This window comes from Semicossyphus pulcher, unplaced genomic scaffold (assembly GCF_022749685.1).
Source record: "Semicossyphus pulcher isolate SPU_LCO1_2020_fin unplaced genomic scaffold, fSemPul1.0.p SCAF_6, whole genome shotgun sequence".
Lineage (NCBI taxonomy): Eukaryota > Metazoa > Chordata > Actinopteri > Labriformes > Labridae > Semicossyphus > Semicossyphus pulcher.
In genome coordinates, this window is record NW_027211737.1 from 13,251,401 (window position 1) to 13,271,887 (window position 20,487).

A 20,487-nucleotide genomic window follows, 5' to 3' on the forward strand; every position below is an offset into this window, starting at 1 on the left:
ACACAAAGGTTGTAGGCTACGACAGAGAGATCTTAAAAACTGAAGCTGACACATGAAGTAAACCTTAAACAGAACACAGCACGGGATACGGCGGTGTTTAAAGACGGTGAAAGGAAAAGAAAATATCAACAGAATCTGGCAGTGACGAGACAGAAAGCCTCCATGAGGTGCTGTGCTCATTCCTGCGGCCCTGTTCACCATGTCTTACTTCACCATCAGTGGAAATGTGAGTAATAACAGCTCGGTTAGCTCATTTGAACAAGGCTAGAGTTAACCGTTGCTATGGACGCAGCTCTCACTGTGAGTGTAACGGACTACTTTTAAATGGAAAACAGGAATATAATCATTTTGAAATTAATAATATAGTTTCTAAATTAATATTTTCTGTTATGTTTACAGTTGTCCTGGATTGTGGGATTAAAGCTGCATCCTGTCCAGCCTGTTTTTCATAGCAACGGTCTGTTATTGAGGAATAACAGACCTCGGAAATATTTAACACAGCTGTGTAATAAATGAGCATAAGGGCCTGTGCCCACTAATGCCGCTTTTTGCGCTGGCAGCACCCACGACCTCAATTTCAGAGCGCTTCAACGGGCGCTTACTGTTGCTGGGTTATGAAAGTTGTCTGGCGGCAGTTCGGCGTCCCTCCATAGTGGGCTTAATATTTGCTTTAATTCAAGGTAATTTTACATACAAAACAAAAACAATGCAAAGGAATCGTGTCCTGGCGTTATCAGCAGCTTTTAACCTGGAAACTGTACCCTTGAAAAAATGAAACGATACGCTTCTACTCCGCCGTTGTTGTTGACAAAGTTGATATCTGAAGTCCCTCCCCTTCTTGATATTGATTAGTCGGTGAGGGAGAAGTGACATTGACGAGCGTGGCTGTGTTCCACAAGTCGAACTATTTAAACTGAGAGCGCTGCGACAAAAAAACGCTGACGCCTGCACTGAGGACAGTGAGCGCCGAAAACGCTAAACTGCATTGGCTTTGTATTGACAATAGGCGCTGCCAGCCTGGTGCTTTGGCCTGAAAAGCACTTAAACTAAATTGATAAATAAAATGTGTGCACTCGCAATGTCTTGAGTTTAAATTTGGCTGAAAAAGAGAAAAAATGAAGTAATATTTTAAATTATCTCATTTTCCCCCTCGTTGTCGTTAACACAGGTTGGAAAATATGTGTCAAAATGGTGGAACACAAAAGGTTAAGATACAGGTCTGCACCCACTGTCACCGTCACACCCTCCACTCCAGCCCCCCCACACACACACACACTACTCCCCACCATGCAGGATGAGTGGTGTCTGGCTTTGCTGTACTCTGCCGGCCCCTTATCTCCTCCCTCTGACTGGAGCACAGAAAATACATAATCACAGTGCCCTGTGTCAAACTGATAACCCCCAACGCAAACCAGAGAAGTACGTGTGCGTGTGTGCGCTTGTCGTGTCTATGTGTACATTTCCAGTGTACGGGCGTGTGTGCGATGTGTACTTGTATGTGTGTTGTGTCTCAGGGGGTGTGGAGAGAGGATAAAGAGAAAAAACGAAGGAGTGGAGGGGATTTGGGGGAAGAAAGGTAATGGGGTTGTGGGGGTCGCAGAATGAGTCTAAATTGTAATAATAATTTCCCTCCCTGCTGTATGGAGGAGATTGGAGGATTTATGAATATAATGAGCGGGGAAGAGCCTACGGATGATGTGCGTCTCGTGCAGGAGTAATTGAAGAATAATTCATTTGGCTGTGAGACTTTTAACCCAGAGACAGACACAGATAGAGAGGTTTGTGACCTCTGGAGGGAGGGGGAGGGAGGTATCATGTCTCATTATTGGCCACACTAGTGTCACTGTGCTGCGACTCTCATCCAGCGCTGTCACATTGGACCTCGTGCGCGCGTGTGTGCGTGCCTATACGTGGTCATTTGGCTTAGCGCGGCGAAGAGAAACCGGCGCTCTCTATCTCCTCGAGCCTTTCCTCGCCACTGAGTTTGTTATCAACACCAACACATGCAGGATTAGCGACTGACGGGGAGGAAGAGAGAGAGAATAAAGGGGGTAGGACAGGGAAAATAAGTGATAGACAGTAGATGGGCACAAGAAAGATAAAGAGAGAAGTTAACCACACATACACGCACACACACACACACACAGGGATCAGCTCACTGGTCCATGACTGATGCAGACAATGTATTTGTGATACCAGACCCATGGCCTTTCCAGTATTTGCCTCAGTCCCCTTTTTCAAATATTCATATCACTCTGTCTGCACAGGCCTGCGTGTGTGTGTATTTATGTGTGTGTGTTAGTCTAGAGTAGGGGGTTTGCGTGTGATTTAGGCTTGCCGCAGAGGGATTGTCTCGACACAGCTTTCTCCTGTCTGACTGAACTGTCTGGATGCTCCGATATGGAAAAAAAAAGCAGGGTGTGTATGCATGAGTGCGCTCTTGTATCCACCTCGTGACACTGCTGCCATTCGTCCCCACCTTTCCACCTCCGCCTCACCCTGTCTCACACAGCCTCCAACACATGCGGACAGCCGAGCAAAATGTGTCAGGGCGCACAATGCCACCTCAACAACACCCTGTGACTTTGTCTCCTTCCTCAGGACTTTGGGTATTACTTCAAAGTGACTCTCCAAACTTCTACCTGCTTTGTTTCCATGATTCCAACTTGTTTTTTCTCATCTCCGCGAGTTCAGAGTTTCCACTTTTACGGCTGTTAGCCTAACCGAAAAAGCTTCTTTCCCCCCTTTCATGGACAGTGCTTGTATGTTTTTCTTGGTGATCTACATGCACTTCCCACAGTTGGACCCATTTTTCACTGACCAAACTCACATACTAAATCTTGAAGTGGTTATAAATTAACTGCAGCAATGAAATAGCAGCTCATATTTTCCAAATCCAACATGTTCTCTGTTTATGACTAAAACAAAGCTCGCTCTGTGCGTGCTTTTTAAATGTCATCGAGCTGCTTGTCAGCTGGGACGCTGAGTTTGATGGACACTAACAGCCTTGAGCTCACGCTGCTTTGTGCCAGCGCTCGGGCCGATGACATCATATCCTCTGCATGGGGTCTGCTAGGCCTCCACTTCCTGCTTGGCATTATGATGCTTGACGTTGTGTAAATAGATTAAGTAATAGTTCAGGTAGTTATAGCGCTGCAGTCTGGCGGAGAACGCACAGGTACACACACGCAGTGAGCCAGACTGTTACCTTTTAAAGCAGGTAGTTATTTTTCTCTTTTATTCAATGTGGCGTTTTGTGTTTGACCTCTGACCCAGGCTCTTATTTTCCCACTTTGACAGAGTTTGTTAACTGAAGCAGACGGGGGCCAAGCTGGCTCGAGCTCACTGATCTCCTCAGGTCATGTGGACTGAATTTAACAACCTCTTTAACACAGAAATGTGCTGCTACACCCTCGTCTCAGACGAGTTCTGTTTGCTCATCCAGCTCTTGTAAAATGAAGTGATTGCTTTTCTCTTATCTTTGTGTAAAGCCTGATGTTTCCTATATTTGAAGTGGTTTAGAGTCGGTCTACAAACTGAGATTCACATCTGATTTGATGTGAAAATTAATTTGAATCTGTCATTTTTTTTCGCTCCGCGGATTTTGTCGGACAAATTGAACATTTAAATAGATAAAAAAAAAATACGAGTATGATTTAAATGCATTTTAGGATGGTTACATTTATTTGCAGAAAAATGTCAGCTTTTATTTTGCCATTATTAATCTTACGAACTAAAGTTCTGCAAAACTCTTTTACAAGTATTATATTGTGAAGCTTTTCCTTCATGTTTTTGTTCGAGATCCGTTTATTTACTTTGGTAATCAGAAGCAATACAGCACAATAATAACACTTATTTTCCAGTACGTGTCTGCGGTACAAAATTTCAAAGTAAAAGCACAGAAATTTTTGAAAAACAAAGAAAAATGTAAATATCAAAAGTAGTGTGAGGATGTATAAATATTGGATCCTTATTTCTGGTGGGTAAACTTGAAAGCAGTACTTTTCTTTTTTAGCTTTTCGAGGTTGAGCTCATTATTTCTGTCTAGGTAGGAAAATTTAGAACAATACTTTATACATTTATAATGGGACTTTTTTATGTATTTTATTTAACCAGGAAAAAGCGATTAAAATTTCTTTTTCAAGAGTGTCCTGGCCAAGACGGGGAGCAGCACATTAACGTTTCTGACAAACAATCAGCAGCCATTCATACAAACATAACACAGGATACGTGATTATAACACAATAAAAGACATGAAATAACACGTAACACCAGTCAAGCTTTGTCTAAAACTACCACAATCATAAATATATCAAGCAGAACATCTTCAAATTTACCTTAAAGGAATTAAAGCTGAAAACATATAAGTAACATCTTTCTGTTACTTGTACTAGAGCTGATGTTTAAACACAAAATGGAAATACTCAAGTACAAGTTGCCCAGCTTTTACTTGTGTAGAGTGCCTTGTATGTAAATAGTACTTCCCTCCACTGCATGTGCACACGTGTGTGAAAGTCTTGTGTTATTCATATAATCAGTGTGCACCTTCATTTCTGTGCCATGAAAGTGTGCTCACAGGGCGGGGACGACACGCTGGCCTCGGAGCAGCTGGATTCTGCAGGTTTCACTGTTTTTACGAACTGAATGAATAATTATCCAGGTGTAGCTGCCAACTCAGGAGACGCGACTCAAACTCTGCCTGGTTACAGACTCCAGCCAACAAGGAGGAAAAACCTGCCGAGCCCCTCACCAAATCCCCTGCCCTCTCCTCCGTCGCTCTCCGTTTCTCTCTCTCTGTGTGCTGAATCACCGGCTTTGTCTTCCTCTCTGTCTCTTTCCTCCACCTCGTTTCCATCTATTTATTTATCTTTCTTTTCCCGCCTGTTCATTCTTGGGCCGCAGAAACACACAAGCAGAAAATAATAAGCTATATCATGAGTGGAAATGATTAAATAAGATTGGAAGCATTCACCTATGAGTCAAATTGTGATAATGTGTCGGCTTTGAGAAAACAAACACGGGCCTGTCACATTGTGGAGGTGCCACTAATTACCCAGCGCTTGTTTTTGGTGCCACTTTTCATTTCAGGGGATTTGGGGGGATATTTTTCTTTTTTTTTGGCAGATGTCTCCTGAACTGTGGAATTTCTTTTTTCACAGATGGATTAACAAAGTTACAGTCTCTCCGCCGTGACTCTGCCTCTTCCCTTTCATGCAGACATCTGCTAAATTCTCCGATTTTCTACAACCTAGCTACACTCCAGACCAATCGAAACTCACGCTGCTTGGCCTGGTTTCTCATTGGGTCCCCACATCAATGAAACAGCTGCTATTGGCTGTAGTAGAAATTCTGTTTAGCAGACATAAGCAGTTTTGAAGATTTTGAGAACAAATACTACTTTTGATGTCGGGGCTTTTCAAACTGACTCCGGGCTTAAAAAACTATAAATATAAATACTGAATGCAAATGTGCCAGTGCTTGTGGATGTGTGTGCAATTACTTCGACTGTGCGAGTGTGTGTTTGTCTGAATATGAGTGGTCACTTCGCCTGCGTCTGGCTTTGATTTCTGCAACGCCTCTGTTTTGCAAACAATGCCGCACACACACGCTCGCAGACACGGTCATGCACACACAGATCAGCCATATTCTGCATGAATAATTTAGCACATCGATCCAACACTGGCCACAAGGGCACATGACAGTTTGTGCATGCGTGTGTGCGCTCCTGCACATGTGGGTATGCATGCTGTATGATAATTCGCACAGTTAAGGGTTTAGTCTGTTCATTAAACCACATTGTTTATCACGTCCGTTTTTACCCGTCCCCGGTGATCTCTGCACACTCCGGCTGTTAAATGTTTATTTCATTAGTATATGGAAGCGTTTTTTCACCGTATACGCTTCAAATAAAACCTGTTCATGTTTTTTTCATGCCTAAGAAGATCTTTTATCACAAGAGGTGTGGATCCAATTTTCTCCTGAGGAGAGACAAAGCGAGCCGCAGGCCGCTGAGACAAATGGAGCAGCTAGCTCGGACTAAAGGTTCTGAAAGGCTTTTTTATTACCTCCAGAGCTCTGCAGCATCACACACTCCAAGTGTTTGTTTGCACTCGGCGTGTGCTTTGATTCCGGGATAGGGAATAGTGTTTACATGTGTGCTTACTTCACCCAGCGAGCTTCTGTCCTTATCCTTTCTCCCGCGTGTTTTCATGCTGCTAGGTATATGTCATGCCTATGGAGGCGACAATAGTGCTCAGTGATCTTAACACCGACTGTAAGCTTGTTTTCTCTTTAGCCTCGGCCGTGACATTTAGCTCCCTGCCTCCCTGGCGGCCGGCCGGAATATCATACCTCTATTATCTTTCATCCCCGGAGTGTGTATGAGTGTGTGTGTATCTGTGTGTGGGTGTGCACCTGTGCTTTAAATAGTTGTGAGCGTGAATCAGAGGAAATACACCTGTGCCGGGACTTGAAAAGGTAATTTTCAGCGAGTGTGCGTTTCTAAGAGTGTGTCAGGAAGTTGTGATTTAGACTGGAGGATTAAACTAAACCCCCTCTTATAAAGTATTCAGATCGGAAAGGGGGATTATTGAGAGTCGGGGAGATGAGAGAAAGAGGGAAAGTGAACGCTCGTGTCGGCTCGTAACCTCTCACACCAGGCACACGGGCGCAGAATGATAAACAGTGACAGAGAGCAATTTAGTGTCATTTATCTGCCTTGTTAGCTTTTATTCAGAATTCATGCTAATTCTTTCCGAACATGTGGAGGTAAACAAGTTAACCCAGTACGTAGACGGATTCCTCGGCGACACATTAAAAACATCCGTGTAATTCTGCAGGTGTGTGTTTTACCAAACAAGTATTTCTCTTCCTGTAATTTCCTGCTTTTGCACCACTCACGGTGAAAAAAATCAACTGCTGGTTCCTCCATGAACAGACAGGAAATTGTGTGCCTGTGTACCTGTTAGTGTGGGAGAGATAAAGTACAAGACAGGTGGATTTATTTATTTTTCTTTGCTACAGCGAATCACTTCGTCTCTGTTGTTCTTGTTTAAAGAAAAAATCTGAAACCAAAAAGGCAGAAATGTGTTTTTTTATGTTTTTTGTTTGCTTCATGAAGGTGCCCCATATTTTTGCATGGAATTAATGAAATACTGTGTTTTCATCTCTGAAAATGGAAGCCCTTTTTTTCCATACAGCCAATTAAACATTGCACAAAGCAGTGATGTCACTGATGTCTGTCATAGGCAGAGCAGACAGTCACACAGAGCCACGCAGCAGCCTACTACACAACACAAGCTATAGATAACTTTAACCTTTAAGTTTCCCTGAAGTCTTCTTGTTAACTTAAAGTGATAATCTTGAACTTTTTCATGTAGAGAAATGTCTGTTAAGTCACTATCTAACACCAAATGAGGTAACACAATGGTGATTGAGCCTGTGGCCCACTGATGAAAGCCTTTGTATTTGCAGTATTATGGACTGGATGTTTGGTGCAACTTTCACAGAAAAAATCACAAGCCGCTCCCAGTTAGTGACGTGTTTTCCATCACCCAGCAGTGGTTGGTCTGCCAGAGAGGGTAGGCGGAGCTAAGCGGCTACACTTCCGGTCTCTGCGAGTGTTGCGAGTAAACAGTAATCTACTATGGCTGAACAAACAAAGAAAAGATGGATGACTACAGATACAACTTCAAAAATAAGTGAAAATCCAAAGAAAAAGAAACAAATTGGACGCTCAGATGAAGGCAAACAGTCTAAAAAGGAAAGCAAGGAAAATCAAGAGAGCAGTAGGCGTCTGCTTAAATTGGGACATGTGTTCCTGTAATTACCGATTATTGCAAGTGGGTGGTGTTCAAGAGCACAAAACTGAAATCTTCGAGATTGTATCTTTAAGTAACACTTATGATATCGCGTCCTGTCCTGCACCCTCGCTTGTTGAAGCAGCAAGTCGAATGCTGAGGCCAGTTTGCATGCTGTATAGCTAATTAGCATCTTAGCTGCAGCACATTAAACATCATGCACACGTACTGGCAAATCTCTCCTGGGTCCTGTTAGCTGCTGGTGTGATCGTTTGTCTTCAGTCCCATTAACAACACACTGTCTGCAGATGGCATTAGTTTACAACACAAGATGTTCCTCCAGCCATCTAAACTACGTCTGAGAATGTTTTAAACAACATTTTAACTTAGTCTGATCTAGTCCACTTAAAACGGAGCATTGTTATCAGTTAGCGTGCGCAGCATAGTTAGCTATGTGTGTGAATTAGACATGATCCAATCATTTAAATGTTTTTGTGTGTTTCCTCTTGCAGCTTCGAAACCTGAACGTCCTCGACCTGCGACACATCTCCGAGCTCAACAACGAGACGGTGATGGAGGTGGTGAGGAAATGTCGCAACCTCAGCTCCCTCAACCTCTGCCTCAACTGGAGCATCAACGACAGGTATGTGAAGCCAAGTACAGCTTGTCTGTATACACCACTACCACACGCTGTGATATCCAGCGTTCACTGACCGAGCCCGGGCAGTCCCAAGAGATGAGAAAAGTATGATTAAAAAATGGACATCAGATCATATCAGGAAAAGAAATCTTACAAGAGGCGCATCAAAGTGGTTTTGTGGGGCTTCCCCGTCTCATTGATCGTGTGAGTAATGGTTCTTTAGGGTCCAACAAATCTTTTGATTAGTGATTTTTTCTGATCTTTTTATTCGGCGTGGGCTGTAAATGATTAATGAAAAGTAGTATTTGCTTCCCTTGAATCACTGATACATTCACAAATATGCGTTCATCTTTAGTTAGCACGAGATGTTTAGATCCCTCTATGTGCATTACATTATGTGAGGCACATTTATACTAATTTACTAATAAAAACCAGGAGGAAGATATGTATAAACAAAGACTCCTAACTGATCAAAATGTAACTGCTATGAAGATATAAAAGACTTTTTTTAAAACTAGCTTTGTGTAAGGAAACGCATTTAAAAATGTCAGGCCTGAAAGAGACACAGCGTCTCTTGCAGTGATGAGAGATGATAAGAAATAGCTGTTATCTACATGTCACCTTTCTAGAACCAGACTTGAATGAACTTCCATACGATACTAGTAAAAAAAAAAAAACCCAGCTCATTAGTCATACTGTCATTAGTAATGAAAGGCTTAATAAGCAGGATTTTCTATATTAAAATATTCCCTGTTAATCATCGCTCATAATCCGGTTGAAGTGTGAGCTGGTGTCTGCAGAGGATCTGCCCTTCTTCTATGTTTCTGTTCCTCTTATTATTCTGCTGCGTTTGAGACATTTCTGGGCATCAGTCGCCGGGGCAGCGGTGTGCAGCTCGGCCAACAGTCAGCAGGTCGGGACTAAATGAAAACGTGACATGGCTGTGTCTCTCTGCTCTGCTCTCTGTGTCTGCAACGGACACTGTCGCAATCTTTATGAGACGTGAACGTCGGTATTTGCCGTTGTGTGTCGTTGCTGTTTTAGAGCGACAGGTGTGACGGAGGGCGGAGCAGAGAGACGCACATGGTCGACAGGATGAAACCCGGTACTTTCCTGCGGGGTCACGCGGAGGTGTAGGCGTGTTAGTTTGTTGTCTTATTTATCTATTTCACTGCTTTATTTACATTAACGACGCTCACTCTTTTCACTTCCTGTCTATGTCGCTTGACAACAGCTGCTCTCTCTCTGCAGCTTGCGTTTGACTGTCAATCTGTTTTTTTTAAAAGCTTTGGTACCTTTCGCTACTATCGAACGTAAAAAATAACGGAGATTGCATCGCTTTTAAAACTTGGTAATGAAAAGTATAAAAAAATCCTGGTCTATTCTATTCATACATAATGTACGTAAACAGGTACTCTCTTTATGCAAGCATGCAAACACTGGCTCAGGGGAAGCTGGAATAAAAAAGCACGGGTTGAAAGCACGCCAAGAACTTTTCTTTCTCTCTCTCTGGTCATCTTTCTTGCTGCTCCCACTCCTATTTTTCTTTCCACCCTTTTCTCTCTCAAATAGGCGAGAATCTGTACAGTCTGTGACGGCAAGAGTAAACCATCTCCTCTTTTATTTATTATCTTGTGTTTTATTCATACCTTTCTATTTAATCTATTGATTTACAGCTAAGGCTGTGGCTTCTCTGCCGACTGTACTCCCACTCTGGCTTAGGAGTGCGAACACAATATTGAATTTACTGTGGTGCATAGCAACAATGGATGTGTGTGCAGGGTGTGCGTGCGTGTGTGTGTGTGTGTGTGTGTGTGCATCATGTGTGAAATCATTCCTGCATTATTGAGTTAACAGCAGACATGTGGTGGGAAGGTTATGGTAATAACCAACCCGCCTCCTTTCAATCAAAAAACATGGAGTTTGGTGAAATCCTCCCAGGAGCACGTGGTGTTATCAACTTCTTCCCTTTATCACACACACACACACACACACACACACACTGCATTGATTCCATAATGATATTTACTGCATTGGTTTGGGGGCTGAAGGTGTATGTGCGTCTGACTGGATTTCTCTGGATCTCCTGTGGGGATATTGGAATTTAAAATGGTTTGTGTGTGTGTGTGTGTGTGTGTGTGTGTTGGAGGCAGTGTGTGTGGGAGATAAAGCCAGCATGTTGTGTGTGCGTTGCAGCGTACAGTCGGTGTGCCGTTTGCTTATGAATGAAGCAGAGACAGCGGGGCAGTGATGGGCCGAGGTGGACAGTTGTAGCTGACGGGTCTTACATGCTTGCTGCTCTGATGCTGCCCTGCGTCCTGGACCTGAAGGTGTGTGTGTGTGTGTGTGTTTAGTCGTGTGTATTGTGTACAAGCTGCTCCAGGACTTAGTGCAAATAAAAGCCACCAGTCGTAAGCTGCTTTATGGTTACACTTTACAGTCGCACAGCTCAGAACGAGGAGGAAGAGAGGGGGTTTATTTAAAGGGAGAAACCGGCTGGGTGGTCGTCAGAATGTTTCTTGCTTTCGCCGTGCCATGCCGCGTTGTGCCACGATGACATGTGTTTCCACTACAGGCTCACAGCAGGGGTTGGTCGGCCTGTTAGAAACCTCCACTTCAACAGAGACATGTCGTCACTGCCCATACATGTGAAGTCTTTATCTAAACTGTAGTATCTATTTAGCGTCGCTTTCCTTGGCTCTTGTAAAGTAACCGTAACGTTGTCCCTGTTCGTCCATCTGCCCGGGAGGAAAACGCTGTAGTCGCACTGATGTTTATTTGACTTCACGTGTGAGTGACATCCCGACAAATTCAAATTCAAAAATGCTTCTTTTGCAGTCGCTCACCTTCAAAGTGGAACGAGAGCGGACGTTTGAGTTCAGTGGAGCAGGCGGCTCAGGAGTCGTGTGCCACTTTTTTGACATTTCGTAAAAATTCTGAAGCAGCAGTGGCAATAATGTGTAAATAAATGTATGTTACAGAGAGGCTGAGGGAGCGCAAGAGGGGAAGGGCTGGTTTGAAGAGGGAAGATTTAATGACAGATTTTGAGCCAGATACAGACGACAGAAAAAGGTGATTGTCGAAGTGTGAGGCAGATTTATTTCAAGCCTAGCAGCCTAGAAGATTTCCCTTTAAACAAATGTCTGTTAAGTCACTATCTATCGCCGAATGAGGTAACACAATGGTGATGGAGCCTATGGCCTGCTGATGAAAGCCTTTGCATTTACAAAATTGCGACTTGGTGTCTGGTGCGACTTTCGGCGCCCAGTTAGTGACGCGTTTTCCATCACCCAGCAGTGGTTGGTCTGCCAGAGAGGTTAGGCGGAGCTAAGCGGCTTCTTTTGCGGTCTCTGCAAGTTTTGCGAGTAAACAGTAATCTACTATAACTGAACAAACAAAGAAAAGATGGATGACTACAGATACAACTTCAACAATAAGTGAAAATCCAAAGAAGAAGAAACAAATTGGACGCTCAGATGAAGCAAACAGTCTAAAAAGGAAAGCGACCGTCAGCGAGGAAAATCAAGAGTTACAACCGGAGCCAACCGTGGACGTCACACCTGCAACACTGTCTGGATATCTGGGAAGTGTGCTCCCGTAATTACCGTTTATCGCCACAGGTGCCGCCAAAGAGAACAAAACTGAGATCTTTGAGATTACAACTTTAAAGTCCCAGTTAAAAAGCAGTTATAGCATCTTTATCTCAAGTCAAGTATTCTATAGATTTGATGGAACTGTGCTGTCAGTTCAGGCTGTGGAGGATGATAAACATCATATATACAGATTTAAGTGAGACCGCTGCAGAAACATGTTTTTCTCTGGTTCTACCATTTACAGGTGTGTGTTTGTGTGAAATTAACTTTTGTTTTAATATTTAAAACATTTCTCCCCACTGCCTCAAATATTCTCATTGAGGTCTTTTATTTACAGAAAATGAGGACAGGTTAAGATAACAGAAAAGGGCAGTGTGTTTCAGACCTGGAATAAAGCAAAGAGAACAAGTTTATGTTCATGTTAAATCAACAGAATACTAATGTTTAACTCAAGAGTCACAGATCAATATTTGATGGAAGAACCCTGGTTTTTCTGCATGCTCTCCACCAGTCTGTCACGTTGCTGTTGGGTGACGTTAGGTCGCTCTTGGAGCAGCTCGGCTTTGTTGTTGTTGACTTATGAACATCCATCTTCCTCTTGATCACATTCAGGCGGTTTTCAATGGGGTTCAGATCAGGATTGCGCTGGCCGAGACATGAAGTGGACTCTCTATTTCTTTCTGGAGCTGTATATGCGTGAAGGCAGATTTAGCTTTTATTAAACTGTAAACTGGAGCATGAAGAATGCAGTTGTTTCGGTGTCCACAGTTGGGCTGATTTAATGCCTTATAATAAGGGATGCACGATATTGGATTTTTTGCCGATATCCGATATGCCGATATTTTACGTCTCATTTAGCCGATTACCGATACAGATACCGATATTCTTTTCCCGCACACCTAATTGCAGAGATCATCAACTCTCTTCTGTATTGGAATTAGCGTACAGTATAATGGTGATACTCTTATCGCATTTGTTACAATGGTCGGGGTGACGGGTCTTGAGATGGTTAATCAAGTTTGTAGTGTTGAAAGACTTTGCCTTGGCTCCTCCTCGCATCACCGAAGCTGAGCAGTCATTGCAAATAGCAGTTTTGCTATCTATTTCGGACACTTTGAAAATCTCCCACACCACGGACATTTTGGCTTTTAACTCTGTCATGCTGCAGGTAGACACACGTGACGTCATCACGCAGGTCTTATTCGCTCCAGGGACATTGCGCCGAGGTCGGGCATTTAATCAAGTATGCAGCAGCCCATTATTTTATCTGTAATTATATCGGCGATATCGGCGTGTTGGCCGATATCCATTTTTTTGCCAATATCGGCCGATACTGATAACTTGCCGATAGTATCGTGCATCCCTACTTATAATGCTAATGTAATGATAAAAGAAGTATATAACAAGGTCGAGGATGTTTTTTTCTTTAATTTTACCTTTTTTCTCTCTAAAGAATCACAACATAACATCAGTATTCAAACCATCCTGTCATAAGAAAAGATTTATAAGCTGCGGGTTTATTTTCTGTACGGACTTTTTGGACTGAAACATGACAATAATTAGGACTGCGATTTGATAAGAGCCTGAATCAATCAGAACTGAGACAATCTAAATAATAGTCAGCAGGTCACATAAACACACACATCAATATCAACACGGTCAGACAAACACACTCTCCAGCTAAAGTCGTCTGAGGAGTCTGATGGGCTGTTACAAAGAGAGATTTTATCGATGATGGCTGCTGCTGTAGACAGACTGTTAGTGTATTCACACACACACACACACACACACACACACACACACACACGCATGGACGTACAGAGAGCGAGAGAGAGAGAGAGAGAGAGAGGGGCTGGAAAGGTTTATTTGGCTCCAAGTTCAAAGAGTCAGAGGTCATCAGGGTCACTTCTGTTGCAGCCAGCACACACACCAAACACACACACAAGTTCCTCGCTGGCTGTCACGGTGAGGACCAAAATGACTCAACCTCCCTCACATCAGCTCTCTGAGGGTACAGCTGGGTCATCTTTGGTGTGTGTGTGTGTGTGTGTGTGTGTGTGTGTGTTTCAAAGTGATGACAGTGTGCAGTGAGCAGGTAAACAGGCGGGGGAAATGACCCCTTATTTCCAGGATCAATTTGTCCCCTGACGAGGAGCCATTGGAGAGATGGAGCTCTGCGGGAGGTAAAGCATTTCAGTCATTTCCTCCTCCCTTCATCTCTCTTTCTCTGTCTTTTTGTCTCTTAAAAAAAATATAAAAATAAACCAATGTCCTCTGACTCCCCCTCATCTTCCTCGGTAATAGCCGAAAAACAGCGTCTCGGTGCAAGAAAGCGAGGAACGACGACCAAATATGGACTTCCCATCGTCGCAGTGCGCCGGGCAGATTGTGACAGTGGGACGCCTATTTTTTGGTCACCGTCATTTCTTGTGGAGAGAGGATGCTATGTGCTGCAGGTGGGGAGTGGCGGCCCTGTTATTTCCCTGTATTCTCCTTCCAGCGCTGATAGGAGACCGAAGTGCGATTGTGTTTCCTCGAATGTCGCACCGTTTGAAAGCGAGCTGTGATCAAAGAGGAACAGCCGAACAAATGGCAGCCGCTCTTTTTAGAACCAGTTTGAGAACATAGTGTCAAAGTTAAACGCTTTTTCTATCCTTCTTTGGTGCTTGGTGACTGGTTTCTTTTTTTCATCTTGCAGAAACTCCTACGGGAAGCTTTTGCATTGTGTGCATGGTGTTTTGTGATGTTCTCTGTGTGAGGATTATTTAATATCTTGACTTTTTTCCCAGGGGAGACTGTGTTGATTACATAGTACCATTTCTCATTTGTATAATTACTTTTTTTTATCATGTTTTACTTCTTTTCTGCCAGCAGTAAAAAGATTAAACATGTATTTTCTTTGAATATTATGCTTCTTAAGTGTGCGGTGACGCCTCCTTAACTCAATTCTGCTAACATTCACTCTGCAGCTGGACACACGGCCTGTGTTGACACGCAGATTAATGTGTTTGTCCCTCTTTATCTGTGTGTGTGTGTGTGTGTTTCTGAGCAACTTCTGGACAGCCGGGCTTGTCGTCTTTGCTGGAAGAAGACTCGTGGAGTGAGTGACTCATTTCTTTTATGAGATCTGTATTGTAAGAAGTCGGGCATTTCCCAAAAGCCTTGGCGTTCTTTCCCTCCGTCTTCCTCCCTCTATCTTTCCTCCAGCTTCATTCAAACAGTGGAATCAATATGCGTCCCTCTCCCCCTCTTCGCTTTGTTCTCCAGGCCAACATTCTCTGCATATCTCCATCACTTATGAGCGTTACAAATCACTCCCCAAATTGGCTTTTTTACATTTCTGTCCCCTCTCACAGAAATCGGACTCCATGAGGGACGACTCGGGGCCTTCTCTGACTTTCAGGAGCTTATTAAGCGGGAAATAATTGGAGGAAGATTCTCCCAGTAACACACCCTCTTTTATATTGTCTCTTGAAATGGAAGCTGATTCCAAACAGACACTAGCTGGGTTTACATGCACACGTTTTTTGTCATTCTGATTTACATGGGGTGTGATCCATTACGATCTGCACTGGCGCATTTAATCTGAACACCTGCGTGTTTTATATCAGCTCAAGATGGAAATCTATTGTCTGTTCTCGCACCAACACCAACGTATGCTTACTGCTGCTGGAAGCAATGGAGAGGAGAGGACGGGCGCAAGAAGCTGTTCGGCCTACTCTGCGAAGCGTAAGCTTATTCCTGCCCCTGCCGCCTCCTAAGACCAGACATCTTTGGATGAAGGGTGGGAGAGAGTTGTGCTGGTGTAATTTACCGATCTTGAATGGAAGCAAAACTTTCGGATGATGCGCGGGTCCTTTACAAAGTGGTGTGGACTGGTGGAGGGATTTATGGCTCCAGATGAAGTCACCATCAGGAGGGCATGTGCAGAAGAACGCAGATCGTTTACATGGTACCATTTTTAATTTGATCGGTTTATGAAAAGGTTTAAACCACCACTCGGCAACTGGTTGAAATTTCAATCGGTTTGGGCCTTTTGAATTCTGATTGAGGTGTTTATATGGAGCATTTTAAACTGATTATAATCGCAATATTAGGCTCCATGTAAACCGAGCTACTGCTGCCGGCAGACCTCGCAGTGCCTGGAGAAGCATCGAACCACACAATCGAATCGTTTTATGAAACATCAGCTTGATCTATGACGTGTCGCTGTGCTCAGCTTGGCCACAGTGAAAGAGACACGGGCATGTTTTTGTCAAAGTGCTAAGAGTCATATGTATGAACACTGTTAACAGACGACTATTAAAGGAATCAGAGTGGTGTTTAATGCACATCACTTTGTTGTTTCAGACCAAAAAGCTCTGCTTTGTTCCTCCATCCGCTTGTAGCACAAACATCATTTTAGGCTTGTGATGGGATGTTTCTTGCTGAGCTGCACTTTTGGCATAGTAGAGAATGTAGAAGTGCTCCAACTATGAGTCACATAACATTGTCTGTGGGGACTTTCACTTACTGAAGGAGTGGTGCCCAGGATAGTTTCCCATTTCCTTTCTCCATAGCAGTTTCAGTTTATCTGACATCGTTGCATCACTCTCATCGTCCATTTGTTCATATTTGTCTGAGCCAATATTGACTAAACTCTCGATCTCCTCTCCAAATATCCTTTGAAAAGAATATAAAAAATTGAATGCATTGGTAATTATAACGACAGCGACCTCTGCGATGAAATGCTTTGTTTGTGAAGAGGCAGAAGAGTGAAGGAATTTGAACTGTGTTGTGTTTCACTGTCACAGTTTGATAAATACAGTCCCTGGAAGCAGCCCGAGGTATTGAAAGGAACTATTCTTTTCTTTCTTTTGACATAAATGGGGACGGCCTTCAGCTCAGTAACACAACAAACTAGATGTTTCTCAGTTCTGACCTCGCTAACTGCTGAGTTCAGTTTTAAAGGCTGGTCTCTGTTAAAGACTGTGGGAAAGTGAGAAAATCATCCAGATTAGAGATCATCTGAAGTCTCTATATCTTTTGTGTAACTTCGCTGAGCGCAGGTTTCGCTTTGCTAACTATTTTTAGGTTCCCCCGCCTTTCTTTTTCAAATTTTGTTGGATGTTTTCTAAATGTCACAGAAAATGTCAGCTGAGCGCGAACCGGTGACCGACAGACATTTGTCCTTGTCTTGTTTCTTCACCACCTGTCCGGCCAGGTTTGAACAGAGGTGCTGAGGGGCCTTCTCCTGTCCTTGTCACTTCTCTCTTTCAAGTTTTTCCACACAGACGGCACAAGGACCGACGATTTGAGCACTGATACTTCAACTAAGAAAAATCACACCTTTTTTCTTTTCCTACTTCTATTTCTGTCCTTCCAGTGGAGAAGCGGATCCTGCGCAGGACACGCGTGATCAGTAAATTAAAACGGCTCTTTTTTTATTTACTCTGGAGCAGATGGGCTGTCAGCGCAGATTAGAGCCCTGCTTAGCTGAGTGCTTGCGCAAGGAGAGCTGGTGTTGCCCTGTTGTCAGACATGATGGTGAGAAAAAGGTGCAGGAAAACCCAACGAGGTGTAATGAAGGCGGAGTGATTAGGTACGGCAGATGCACACGTATGCATGTAGCATATTTTCTCCTAATTTCTCCCGCAGTTATAGCTTTCATCTCCGGCTCTTATTCTCTTTGTTCTGTCTCTTTTCCACACTTCAGCTCTCCTCCAGTTGTCTTTCTGTGTTTCCTCCTCTTGTTCTCCTTCTTTCTTTCCCTCTCTCTGTCACGCACACAAACACAGAGGTGATTATTTCTGGCAGGTTGGGTGTGAAAGTGCGCTATGATAAACACGCCGCCGTGGTTATTAATTTTGAGTAATGGCAGCGTCAAACTCCGGCGCCTTGATAAGTATCGGAGATGGAGGAACATTTGTGGCGCGGCGCAGAGACACAATGAAGGCAAGCAGCTGGAGCTTATAGGCCGCAGCAGCGTGAGAGCTGCTGTTGTGTTCGGGCGCGGATCCAAGGCCAGAGGCATCCTGAAGCTCTCCGTGTATGCCATGAAAAGTCGAACACTTCACTGACTCACATATGCAATATAAAATATGTAAATTACATCATTAAAAAGGTCACTTTCTTGGAGATACTGCACAGATGAAATGAGCTTGATGGGCTTAAGATTAAGTCTCCCTGCCTGCATTGCCACCCTGCTGTTCCCGGGTCTTTACTTTGATTGAATCGCTCTCATTGCTGGAAGTTGTAAGATTTGATTTGTGATTCACGGTCTGTTAAAGCTAAACAGCTGCTGAAACCCAAAGGAATCTTTGACTTTTATCTCCCTCATTCATTGACAAAGGAATTGCACTGGTCCAGTGTTTATTTTCGTTAATAAAAATGTTCGTCAGCAATCTTTTTTTCCATGATGAAGACAGGAGGCTGACGAGCTAAAAATAGATCGTTGATGACAAAAACTCTGACAACACGTATGTTTTGTTTTTGTTTACGAGATGAGACGAGGCTAAAATGTTAGTGGTGGGCTGTCGGACAAGATGTCAAGATGCATATTTTCCCCCACTGTGCATCAAAGACACCATTAAAGTCTGATAAAAAAGTCTGATATCCACATAAGACTCTGGTAAAGTCCAACAAAACAAGACCAGGTCAAAACCTAGTATGTGGCTGACCGCATCAGGTCACTGTGCGCTTTTGTGGGCAACGTGTTACAAGGACTGTCCTTAGGAGGCCGATGACAAAAGCAGGTGCGTGCTGCGGACGTAGGTGGAGCAGCGAACGAGCAGCGGAGGAGCAGCCCCGCCTACTCCCCGAACAAACTATCCAGAGCCGTATAGAAAGAGAGTCGCGTCAGTGGAGGTCCAATATGCTCCATGATCCGCCACTGTGATGTCGCAACTCTCTCTCTCTACGGCTCTGAAAGTACCATCACTCAGTCAGTCACATACAGTCTGACAAAGAAGTCTGATTTCCACAGAAGACATTGGTTAAGTCTTGAGGAAAAAAATATTTCCAACTATTTTATTGAGTGGCCAATTTTTTCCCCCAGTGTCAAATACTGTGTTTTTGTTCTATGTAAGCAGATTTTATTTGACATGATCTTCCTGTCATGCTAATGTTCTATTTTAGCTACATGCACACTGTCAAACACCATTAAAGCTCTGATAGCGTCACTTCTTTGGGTCTTGGTAAGCTCCACTTCTTACAGTGATTAGCATTTCTCACCGAATCCTAAATAACGATGTATCTCTGCTGCGTTTAAATGACCTTGGTCTAAATGTAATCATTATATGGAAAACCCTGCATCTCAGCCGTGGGGCCACATTACACAGCGGCCTTGAAGCTCTATTATCTGACCAAATGAGTCATGAGCCTGACACTGAAATTCAGCTAAAATCCATGTTAACCAAATTGTTGACCCTTGACAGCTAAATTATTGCTTCCATTTTGACCAAGTACATTTTTCCTGTAATTAGATTTTTCCGTGTATAGGTTTACCTTCTGCTCTGTCAGGCCGGGAAACATATTGTCACTTTGGCTTATTACCCGAGCAGCAGAGAGGAGAGGAAGCAGATAGAGAGCATGATTTAAAAAACACAGCATTAGATTTTGTGCCGTGATGCAAAATATATGTACAATATACCGTGCATCCTCTAACAAGGTCTATACATTGGGGATGTGCTTTCATTAGATTTTTTCCCTCTGATCTTGTTTTATGTCTTTGTTTTCAGACTTGATCTCATTTTTGAGCTTTTATTGAATTCCCTTCTCGTCGTGGGCTGGTGTTCTTTCATATTCATGCCGCTCTGAAGGTTAAATTTCTGCTGAATGGAAGATTCAGAAAGGTCTTGTCAAAAAGAGAAAGGGCATTTTGTTTTCTGACTTTTTCTAAAAGACCTTTCGTGCTTAAATCAATCACTATTTATTTCTTTTTATCCCAGATTGAATACAGTCTCAGTCAGGCGTGCATATTTCTCTTACCCAGAAAACACCAGTGCTTTTCTGTGCGTATCTCCTTGCATATGTATGGATACTTTGGTCTGTAGCCAAACCTTCGTGGGCATCTATGTATGCATAGTCGTAGATGCTTGCCTGTGAATGGGTGCTTAAGTGCATATGGCCTTAAGGCTCTGAGTGTGACTCTCACAGAGTGCCGCGCTGCCTCGCCTCCCCGGAGAGCGAGGCTGCGTGTGAGCTGAATGTGTGGCTCATGTGTAAAAGTGATTTGAGTCGCTCAGAATCGGCGTGTCAACCGAGCAAGAAGGTAATGTAATCACACAGAAATGTTCTCATGAAGTGCTCCGCTGGCCAGGAACCAAAGCGGTGGTCTGAGAATGGTGACACCCTCTCTGTGGAAATGCGTGACCGTCGGCGCTCCACGTTCACTCGCTGAAGAGAGCACAAGTCTTTCACCAAACCCTCCAAGCCTTCCAATGACATTTTCCTCTCATAACATTGCATTGCTCTT

At 43.5% G+C, this 20,487-nt stretch overlaps 1 protein-coding gene across 1 annotated transcript in view; it reads left to right on the plus strand.

Annotated features, from left to right (window-relative positions):
* fbxl17 (F-box and leucine-rich repeat protein 17) overlaps positions 1-20,487 on the plus strand; it is a 256,289-nt gene that overhangs the window by 94,943 nt on the left and 140,859 nt on the right. Inside the window, exon 8 of the mRNA XM_069683066.1 lies at positions 8,312-8,442. Coding sequence (XP_069539167.1) covers positions 8,312-8,442 — 131 coding nt within the window. The remainder of the gene's footprint in view (positions 1-8,311; positions 8,443-20,487) is intronic.